Genomic DNA, 11,556 nt, shown 5'->3' with positions numbered 1-11,556 from the left:
AATGAATTGAACTTCGGAAATGATTTTTTCGATCACGGAGTTTTTTTTAGAAAATCTCTTGAACGGATTGTTTCACAAGAGATAATGAAGTGAACTTTTTCTGATCGTGATTTTCTCAACACTGACTACTACATTAAAATACTACATTTGAATTCAAATTAGGGAAAATCAATCCAATCATATTTTTAAAAAATGAAGTGAGCCCTATTTTAAAAACTTCGACTACTATTAGCGGAATTCCTGGAGCCGAAAACAGGATACTGGAATAATGAAATAATAGCGGTTAAATAGCGGTATCCAATAAGTAACTATCTATCTGCAAACTAGAGAAATTTATTAGCTAATTTAAAAAATTCGCTACTCATCACATGGTTACGTATGAAAAAAATACTGTTGAAATTGATATTTTTACTATAAGCATCCTATCTCCGGAACCGAAAGTTGGATATGAATAAAAATTGGGATATTCTTATGATATATAAAGACCTCTCAGTTGATGGTAGAAATCGGTTCAGTCATTTTCGCAAAAAGTTACTTGCTTATTTTCATTTGTCTGGTGCTTATCGCCCTGCAATTCCGGAACCTGAGGTCGGATACAAATGAAATTTGGGAACTTTGTATGGAACCATAAGTCATTTCATTTCTATCTAAGTTTGTGAAAATCTGTTTAGCCATCTCCGAGATATTTGATATTTGTTACACCCTGTTCCGGAACCGGAAGTCGGATCAAAATGAGATACAAGAATTATGTATGGAATCATAAGACCCTTCATTTCCATTGTGAAAATCGCTGCAGCCCTCTCCGAGAAAATTGAGTGACAATATTTGTCATACACACATACAAATACATTTGCTTAGTTCGTCGAGCTATTGTTCGTCAAATTTGGTCCCCAGTCACTATTTTCTGTTCTCAGATTAACAAAAGGAGCTTGGTGAAAAAATAATTGTATCGAATAATGAGGTCATCGTACAGACTGAAGCATTTTTTTTATGCTAAGAAGAAATCATGGCATAAAAATGGTGTAGAAATGTTGCAACACCGTTTGGAAATTTGCATTGCTCTTCAAGTAAAATACATTGATGAATAAAATCGGAATTAGGAAGAAAAGGGGTAATTTTTTATCCAACTGGGTACTTTTTGACCGACGGGGAAATTTTGAACTCGGACAATTACAATTAATTCAACAAACTCACAACAAGTACCTAATCTACCATCATCGTATTTATCATCTGACGTGTTAATATTCGCAATGTAAAACAATTCAAACACCTACAGCAACAACCTTTCGGCCAGAACCGACCTGGCATATAACGACCGAATGTTGGAATTCGTCCAAACGCTTGTCAACACAACCGGCCCGGATTTCAGCACATTAGCCACATTTGTGGACCTGACAAGTCGCCTGGCCAACATCTCCATCCTGGCACTGCTGAGTGAAGTGCATCCGTACCACGATGTTCTCCTGAATAGTTTCAACAAACGCTATAACAATCTCCCGGTTAAACAGGTTATAACGGAGCGAGGCATCTGCTACATGATAAATTCACCACTCGTGGTGCTGCTGGATTCTGCCGCAAACAGGTCAGTGAAAGGTGTAATTTGATATATGGTTACTGATATATCTCAGAAATTGCTTACCTGGAAGGTACGAGATCTGCAATTGAATTACAATCTAAATGGAATATTTGCTTGTGTAGTAATCTTCTCATACCATAAGTTCTTACAACCACATTAAATCATGCCGTAAATAAGACGTTACTGTTTTTTTTTATTTTCAGTACTAATCTAGCTGAGCCCGCCAATGTTGGAAAGCCAATTTCCTGTGTGTTCTCGAAATATCAATGTTACATGAAAATTGATACATATGAAACTACATTTTCTGTAAGTACGAATCATCAATATGGCGTATGGCGCGTTTTTAGTATAAAGTGTGAATATTATTTAACTTAATATAAAGCGCAGTTCTTAAATTTACCGTGCAAAAAAGTTATGAATGATCGTGATACGCGAACATCTAGATTTTGTAGAAGATAAGTACAATTAACTTAAACTCATTGCTTTTTTGCAAATAATGTCACTCGATTTTCTCAGATATGGCAGAACCGATTTCCACAAACTCAGATTCAAATGAAATAGATCGCTATTGAGTTTTATCCCAATCCGACTTCCGGTTCCAGAATTACAGGGTGATATGAACCAAAAAGATGAAAAAAAAATTGTCTCACAAACTTAAATTCAAATGAAAGGTCATAGGGCCTCATACAATTTTTTTGAATTTCATTTAGATCCAACTTCCGGTTCCGGAATTACAAGGAAATATGTGCGAATTTATTAAAAAATGCGCACTCAATTTTCTCCGAAATTTCTTAGCCGATTTTCACAAACTAAGAAGCAAATAAAAGATTTCAAAATTTTTAAAAACGTCCCCGAAAAGTTGATCCAGATCCGACTTCTGGTTCCGGTATTACAGTGCGATTATTGAAAATTTTCAATTTCATGAGTATTTTTTCGCATGCGATGGCGAAACGAGGTGCACATTTTTATAAAACTAACTGCTAAATTCATCTAGTTGGCAGACCTTGTTAGTTAGTGAATATATAAAACTACGTTGAGACCACTAGTCCCCGGTTTCCACCCCGATAATAGTGAAGAAAATCTCCAAAAACGATTTGCACGAATTATGATTTAAATTAAAACTCTCATTGTCTTTAAATATACTGTGCAATTAAATCCTTATCCGACTTCCGGTTCCGAAATTATAGGGCGATCAGTGTCAAAACATTTAAATTGTCATTCAAAACAAGTACGCGATGGTACGTGCGGCTCTGCTCTGTTCGCAGCGTGCTTTGTTCAATTTCGTATAGCGTGGAAGGTTGCCATATTAAAATTTATACTTTGCAGGTGAGAAATATGTAAATTTCTAATTCTTTTATTCAATTTGTATCTACTTGTTAGTGTTATTAAAAGATCATGATAACGATACTTTTCTATAAAAGTACACTTATTGCTTTTCTCATATAGAAAGTTTATGCTATCACTTGAAAAATTGACTAGTGAAAATTGGCCCAGAGGGCTAAGTGTTCTATATTATTCGACACAGTTCATCAAGCTGAGCAATGTATGTGTAATCTGTTTAATGTAAGAAATCTCGTAGTCCCATAGGTTGCTATTGAATTTCACACCGTCATTTAGAGCGACGATGCAAAAAAGGGTAAAATTCTTCTAGATTTGGCTTAAAACTGATTCAATTTGTAGGCTATATTAGTTACTAACTAAACGAACCGACTTCGGCTATACTGGCTCCAAGTTCCCGGCTCCAGAAGTACCGGAAATAGTGGTCAAAAAGTTTAAAACGAGACTCATTCAATTTTCTCAGAGATGATTTGACTGATTTCCACAAACAGGCTCAAATAAAAGTCCCTATAGTCTCAAAGATTGCTGTTTAATTTCATCCGAATCCGACTTCCGGTTGCAGAACTATAGGGTAAAGTGTGTTTAACCATTTAGTGCGACGCACGATGCAAAATAAAGAAAAATTCTTAATAACTTGATATAACTGTTTACAAATGAAAAAGGTTATGTTAGTTTATACCCAAAGAAAGTTTCTTATTTTATTCAAAATTGAATAAAAATTTCTTCACAGAATCTTCTAGTAATATTTTTGAAAATATAAGTAATATGAGAAAGGCATAATTACACCACTAGGTGGATTAAAAAAGTTTTTTTGGTTGAGAATTTACATTCAGCTAATACTAACGGGAAACGATGATTATGCTTGCATGTGTTTCTTTTAACACGGACACAAGTCTTGAGATAGTTTTTAACGTATTAGCACAACTATTTTACTGAACGAATAAATTCCACAATTCCCCTGATCGTTTGTTTGCCTATGTTAACGCAAGTTATTTTTGTATAACAGTAACTGCTCATATAGTTGTGCCTTCTTTTATAATTATACGTAATACAATCATTTTATGAGGCCGGGTTGATAAATTATGAAAATGTGTCCTGTTTTGAAACAAGACTAACCGTTTCTTGTTCCTGGAACGGCAGCGCAATTGCGAACCGCCTGCCAAATAAAAAAAAGACAAATCACGACAATTTTTTCAACTCAAGTCTGATCTAACTTTGAAGCGAACAGTAATAGCTTAGTGACGAAATGGTACTGTTGTAATCTGTCACGAGGTAACTTAGAAAAAGATTTTTGTGTAAATTTTTCGGATGCAGACTTTAATATTTCATATTTAATTTGTTAACATATAATCTAGAGGTAAAGCCTTACATTCCTGTGGTGGAATTTAACCTTCTGTTTCAACAGACTTCGCAGCCGATTTAGAATGTACAGAACTATTGCGTGGCTGGTGCTACGAACCTACTGACACTACGAATCCTTCCAGGTCGGGGCTCGAACATACGACAACTTGTTTGTTAGATCAGTGCCCCATGCATTGAACCGCCAACCCGGGACTAAAATATAATCTAGACTCTTTATAAAAAAGGCTACAGCAAAGGAAAGCTCAATATGTTCATTTCATTCATTTTATGAAGTTAAGCAAATTGTTTGAATCGACAAGAACATATTTGTGGCTCTTTAAAAACATTGATATTTTGTAAATTGTAATTTTTGTAAATCGTAATTTTGAGTTCCAAGACTAGACCGATAGACCGATGTTCTATTCTCTGGATACTTCACAATGTTTGTCGTGAATACGACTTACTTTGCTATAAGTGCCTTATAAAAAATTACCCTGTATTAGAATGGGTAGAACTTAATCGCGAATATCTCTTGTTGTATTTACCGCAGATTTCTTAAATGTTTGATATCAACGAGCATTAAGGTGAAATTCAGTGCCAAAATAAGGTGCGCCAAATTCCAACCGCATGAATTGAACGAACCATCGCACAAATCGTATCACGGAAAATCGACACATAGAAATACAAAATTGACTGCTTCAATACGTTCATTGGAACAACATGATCGTTGATGAACGACTTATACCGTTTTCGTTTATTGATCAGTGCAGCCCGAGAGCTGACCCAGAACCGCCCAAGAAAATTTTGAGATAAACATCTCATCTAATAACCTGGGGTCGCTCTAGAACGGACTCCAATCGCGTAGTTTCGCTCTGAAATTTTTCTCGGATCGCACCACGACATCCATTCGAGTTTATTTATTTTTTCTTTTTTTATGAGTTGTTGTTTAGGGCGCGTACCACGTGTTCGTTTTACTCGAAGTCAGAGTAGCCCGCGTGTAGGTTTAAAATCGAAAACGGTATTAGTTACCATCTCCCATTGTCCCGTGTTTAAAAGAATTAGACGACGAGGTTTACAGTAAGCTTATTCTACTCCATCATCTAATGCATTGATTTTACACAAAAAATTTTTAATAGTACACAATTCACTCCCCCTATGATCTGGCCATAAGTGATTCTAAATTCGCAGAGATAGGAGAAACCGATGAGATCGTGATATCGTACATGGTGCAAGAGACCGTGTAAGTATACAGGACAACCGATAGCGATTACTTTGGTTGAACTTCATAAAACGTAAAAATTCTTATCAATTCACGATTTGCTTATTAGAATTTAGCCAATTAAATATTTGTTCAATTCTACAGCTCCAGTGACTTGATTAGAAGTTTAACGGTGAATCAACGCAATTGTATCTTTTTTGATGAACATCATGCAGGACACGAGGTAAGGACAGCACAAATATCAAAAAGGCAGCACTGAAAAGTTTTAAGAGCACAACACAGTATTTTGAGCAAAACAGATTCTAAATAGTTATATTAGTGTTCTCTCAAATGATTCCAAGTCCTTGTCACCACATAAGTTTGGAGCATATTCTAATTCTAATTGTAAAATCTATGACATTTTTGAGATTAAGATCTGTAAATTATTATAATAAAAACATTAGACATGTTCAGGAGTGTTGTAGTTCTGAATGCATTAATTATGTCAGTTTAATCATTTAAATCTGGTAGTTATAACAATAAAACTGCCACCCCAACTTGCTTAAGAGCATTTTTGGCAGCTCTTAGCTTACGGAAGATGGATAATGGAACTGAAAACCAAACAAACGCATCCCCGGAAAATTGTTTTTAGTTTTATTTTGACGAACAGTTCTTCTTCTCTTCTTGTCCTGGTTGGTGTCCCCTCACTTGAGATGACGCCGATTTGATGGCATAGTAACTTAGATTTTTTCGTGACGTCACAAATAAACAAGAATTCATCCTTGACAGTTCAGCGGTACTGTTTACAAACAAGTTTAAACAAAATCGAGGAAACATCTCAAACAATCATCTCTACAATTCACAACTAGTTACTTTTATTTAATGAAACTCTGGAACGAATCGTTAACAAATGTTTTGAAACTCTATTTAGGCGAAATGGACCGTGAACGTTCTCATCAGTTTGTCAACAGACAAAAAAACAAAAAAGTATGTTTACAAACAGTACCGTTGAATTGTCAAAATGTATTCATCAGATTGAGGTTAGCAGTGACGGTAAAAAACCTAATTGGCTTTCAAACGCAAAACTCAAATCCGCGCCTTCTATGTTTCACTTTATGGACCAAAAAAACGATGATGTTAGCAAATTATCACACAGAGCAATAAAGGAATCGAGTATTAAATGCGGAAATAGTTACTAATATAGTATTTTTTCCTTACACGAAGCTACGGAATGGGTAAAACATTTGCATTCATTCAACTTTTGCATAAAAAGCAAACCTTTAATTTCTTCAATACTATACTATATTTAAATATTGATGCTAAGTGAGGTTATGTTATCAATTTTCGTTGTCGAAATTAAAGGTTTTAACAACTACTTGAGTGGAATAAACGACCAGATCAATTATTTTAGAACAGTGTCAACAAGTAAAGTCAATATTATCAATTTGTAGGTCGTTCGAAAACATAATCGTTTGTAAAACAGCACCATCTACATGTCGAACTGTCATTAGAAGGTCAATTGCTAGTAATTTTCGTTCATAGTCCAATGGACTTTCTTTTCACTGAACTGCAACCGAAAATCTCGCTGCGTGGTTGCGTCGAGTCGTCAAAGTACGGATAAAAATTCTTTCTTGCGAAATACTCGAATTTTCTCCGTACTAACAAGATACAACGTGCTCACCTTTTGAGAATTTCACCGGAAGTGGGCGAACAAGTCTTCTGTCAAATTTAAAGCTGGTAAGAGTGAATTCAGCAGCTGGAAGTTTCATATGGAAGATTTATAATAGAACTGAAACTGGAACAAACGTATCCACAGCATGCTGTTTTAGTTTTATTTATTCGAACAGTTCTTCTGTCAAATTTAAAACTGGCATACGCTGCCGTTTTATTTTCTTCTATATTTAAAACACGAGTGAAACACTGCGGGGGCTGCCAGTTTTTCATGTTATAATATCCAGATTTAAATTTTAAAACTGACATAAATTATGCATCTAGAACTAAAACACTACTGAATATGCCCTAAACGACACCGTTTTGGTTTTTCCATACACGCGAAAAACAGTGCTGCAGTTGCCAGTTTATTTTGTTATAATTTATCAAACTCAAATTTCAAAACTGCTATAAAAAATCTACATCCAGAACTGAAACACTCCTGAACATACTCTTAGAACTGTTTGAATTGAAATGTGGTATACGCTACCGTTCTGTTTTTCTATATTTGAAATACGAGTAAACCGCTTTTGGGTTGCCATTTTCTGATGTTATTTCAAGACTCAAATTTCAAAGTTGTCATAAATTCTGCATCCAAAGTAGAACACAATAGAAAATGTTCCAAATATGCTCTTGGAATAATCAACATGTATTTGGGCTCAAACTGCATTCTTGTGTTTTCTATCTTAGTGCGATATTAACCGTTATACTGATCCCTGTTTGTTCATTTTCTTCTTACCGACAGTTTTACAGTTACAATCTATGTTTGATGCGTTGCCGAGCCACCCGAGCATTCAAACTATGTCGTTGTGTTCCGCATTTCTATCCCTTCATTGGTTAAACTGCTCTTTCGAATCAATTCATTAGTACACTTAATTATCAATTTTTTATGAAAACAGATGGCCCCAAATGCAAAGTTGATGACTTGCTCTGCCTATCGAAGGACTTGCGATGGCACGAAAAGAAGTTCTGTAAATGTCTGAAACCATGTAACGAAATAGTATATGTACCAGTTCACATTAGCAAAACCACGTGGTAAGTCGAATTTTGAGAAACTAAAAGACGTCGTCGCCACGACATTGTAGAGTGCCTAAAACGAGAGTGACTCGTTTGGAAGACACATACCTGACAATATCGTTCCAAACGAGCAAACGACCCGTCAATTACCATTCAAAACCTACAAAACTGCCAACATTACATCTTTTGAGTTGTTGCCAACATTAAGGATTAGATGTCGTCACTCTGTTCGTAGACACTCTAGTAAGTCTGATAACCAGAGACTATTTCACTTTTCAATAGGGTTACCGAGGATGGGCTACCTTTCAAACAAAAGTCAACAGTTCGTTGGGAATTATTGCAACCGAAAACTCGATTTAGGAGAAGAGTTTTGTTTAGTTTCGAGGATCTGCTTGGTAAGATTCTGCCAATGAACATTAAAAAAAAAGATAATTGTTGAACCTTCTATTTTCAGTTTCATTTGGAGGAGGTATATCTTTATTCACCGGAAAATGTCTTCTAACATTTGCCCAAAGCATGGAGTTGGTGCTAACGTTTATGTTTCATAAAATATTGCGTTTGTTAAATCTAATATAATCAGCAGAGGGATTCTGTTTTCTGTGATTAAAATTTGAAATTGAAATATTCTAGACACAGACATCAATACGATTCGGTGTACATCCAATGCGGTGTTCGCAAGGTACCCAACTTTTTCACTAGATTCCAAGATTAAACCTGAAATTGAAACTGAACACACAGAATTCAACAACTGAGTAAATATAAATTACTATTGAATAGTTATAATTCACCTCTCAACGTATGGAAACTACTTAGCGAAACTTTACCTAAACTTTCCGAAATTAGACATTTGCAAATTCTTGGTGTGAAATAGTCCAAAATTCAAACCAGAGCTAATAAGAGTCATTTTCATTGACTCAATTATGAAAACGAGATCAATAAATGAAACAGTAGTTTTAAAATTGTGTTCTTTCTTTCATTTACCCTTTCAGTTATTCTAGACTTTCAGTAAAAATCATATACTGTGCAGTTTCGATAATCAACGGGAGCTTCGAGAATCGATAATGATTTGTGTACGAATGAGAGAGTAAAAACGAATATGAGACTTTTGGATTTGGAAGTAGTAGTTATCGAATTATTTAGACATGAAATTAAACAAACTTAGGGTCATGCTAAATTTAGAAACCAGTAACATACAAAAACAGTAATTCTAAATTAATAAAAACTGTAATTCTAAATTAATTATTTACGAAGTTCATCTACATCACTTTCGGCTACATCTAAGAAAAGGATCACTATGGAAAAAATTTATTGTTTTTAATCTGTAAAATCATATTCAAGTGAAACTCACAAACTTTTTAGTTAGCATTGATATTACAATAATTTTCCAAAAACTTGGAATTTGTTAAACGTCTTCAAATTTATTTATTTTATTTATTTATTTATTTAAATTTGTCTTCGATTAAAATAAAATTATCGCACAGACTATTACTATACAACTACTAACATTAACCTAACATAAATATTTTAATTTTAAATGCGTTTTTGTTCATTGTAAAATCAAATAAATGATAAACACTATTGAAGCGATGACAACAAACATCCATAGGATTGTTTTGACCGTACTGTGTGCGATGGACTGATCGTCGAAGAAAGTCTGTTCTCCGCAACGATCTTCCAGGAATATTAAAATGCAATCTCTCCAAAAGCGCTGGGCAGTCGATGTTATTTGAAAGCAAGTCGAAGACAAACAGTCGTTGAAGGAAAATTCGTCTGTTTTGTAGTGTAGGAAGATTAATCAAAGCGCACCGATTTTCGTAGCATGGTAATTGAAGACGGTTTTGCCATGGAAGTCGTCGTAGTGCAAATCGAATGAAACATTTTTGAACTCGTTCGATTCGATCGATGTGGACGTTGTGGTAGGGTGCCCAGATTATTACTCCGTATTCCAAAATACTGCGTACTAAAGCGACGTAAACTGTCTTTAAGCAATACACATCATCAAAGTCTCTGGTGTTGCGCTTGATAAGTCCCAAAACTGCGTAAGCCTTTGCCGTAACTAAAGATAATTGTTCGGTGAAGCGAAGCTTACGATCAAGGACGATGCCCAAATCTTTGACAGCAGAAACGCGTTGAACTGGAACAGCCATCATAGAGTATTCAAATACGATCGGAGATTGCGATCGTGAGAAAGTAATTGCACTGCATTTTTTTATGTTTATACTCATACCGTTTCTGTCACACCAGTCAATAACTTTGTCAACGTCCATTTGTAAGGCACAGCAATCCACAAGGCTAGTAATGATGCGATACAATTTGAGATCGTCTGCATACATTACTTTAGGCGACGATAATTCTCTACATAGGTCATTCACGAACAGTACGAAGAGTAGTGGACCTAGATGGCTTCCTTGGGGAACACCTGATATAATGTTGAAAGGATCAGAAAGAATAGATCCTACACGAACTGAGGCTATGCGATTTGTGAGATACGAAAAAATCCAATCTGTCAGCCAGTCGGGGAAACCACCACGCCTCAATTTTTCTATTGCGAGCAGATGGGGTACACAATCGAAAATTGTTTTAGCTGTAGCTTCTTCAATTTCAAAATGGCACTAATCGAACTAACGTCACGTGTTTGTTATAATAAATTCAGAATTGAAATATTAGAAGTAAAATTTGAGAGGCAAGTCTTCAATTTTTTAAAATCAATTTTCTAATTCCTCAGTGTATGATTTTTCAGAGTTCCGAGTTACAATCATTTTTAATTCGAGTCGATCTTCCAATCCGTGCAAAATTTGTGGTTTGCCACACTGAAGACATGTCCAAAGTTTTATGTTGTCAAATGTAAGAATTTGATAAGCTGATGTCAGAAGGGACGAACTGGTATTACATTCGGACCTCCGGGTCTTGGCGAAAAAATCAATTTTCATAGAGCCCCTGTCTCTCTTCGCGCGTTGGAGAAGAAGCCAAAAGTAATCAAACGAAACGTCAAACGTTGAACCAAACGGGCAAAGTAAATAAAAATTGTTTGTTGCTGAAAAATTGAAGAGGAATATTGTTATCAAAGCTTAAAAATTTTTACAATGAATTTCATTAATGAAATGTTAAAGATATAATTTTGTTCAATAAAGATCAAATTCATTACAATACTGTATCACAGACTGTGACTATATTGCATAGAGGTAACCTACAACTAGGATTTATTTTTAATACTAGCCGTAGCTGGTGAGCTTTCCAAACATTTGATTATCTTTGCATTGAAATTGGTTCAATGACAATCTGCAGACCAATACATACAATTACCAATTAATACAATACACTCAGAAAAGGAGCAATTTTTTTGCAAATTTGGTATATGTGAAATAAAATTTCACTC

General features: G+C 35.0%; 1 protein-coding gene across 1 annotated transcript; it reads left to right on the top strand.

Moving 5' to 3' along the window:
- Positions 1 to 1,784: 1,784 nt before the first annotated feature.
- On the top strand, positions 1,785 to 8,980 carry LOC131439040 (sodium channel protein Nach-like). Its single transcript, XM_058609558.1, has 7 exons — positions 1,785 to 1,882; positions 5,392 to 5,495; positions 5,619 to 5,697; positions 7,909 to 7,999; positions 8,063 to 8,198; positions 8,463 to 8,575; positions 8,635 to 8,980. Exons 1-7 carry the CDS (start codon positions 1,850 to 1,852, stop codon positions 8,754 to 8,756), a joined length of 678 nt encoding a protein of 225 aa, XP_058465541.1. The 5' UTR covers positions 1,785 to 1,849; the 3' UTR covers positions 8,757 to 8,980.
- The last annotated feature ends 2,576 nt before the right edge of the window (positions 8,981 to 11,556 follow it).

The sequence above is a fragment of the Malaya genurostris genome, chromosome 3, assembly GCF_030247185.1.
Source record: "Malaya genurostris strain Urasoe2022 chromosome 3, Malgen_1.1, whole genome shotgun sequence".
Taxonomy (NCBI): Eukaryota; Metazoa; Arthropoda; class Insecta; order Diptera; family Culicidae; genus Malaya; species Malaya genurostris.
Note: the sequence above shows the minus strand (reverse complement) of the source record. Positions and strands in the feature narration are given on the sequence as shown.

What these genes read in the sequence shown, in the direction of transcription:
- LOC131439040 (XM_058609558.1), top strand. Translation starts at nt 1,850, where the DNA reads ATGAAAATTGATACATATGAAACTACATTTTCT. An exon ending in TACATGGTGCAAGAGACCGT is followed by an intron (nt 5,496 to 5,618) that starts GTAAGTATACAG and finishes TCAATTCTACAG; the next exon opens with CTCCAGTGACTTGATTAGAA. An exon ending in TAGTTTCGAGGATCTGCTTG is followed by an intron (nt 8,576 to 8,634) that starts GTAAGATTCTGC and finishes TTCTATTTTCAG; the next exon opens with TTTCATTTGGAGGAGGTATA.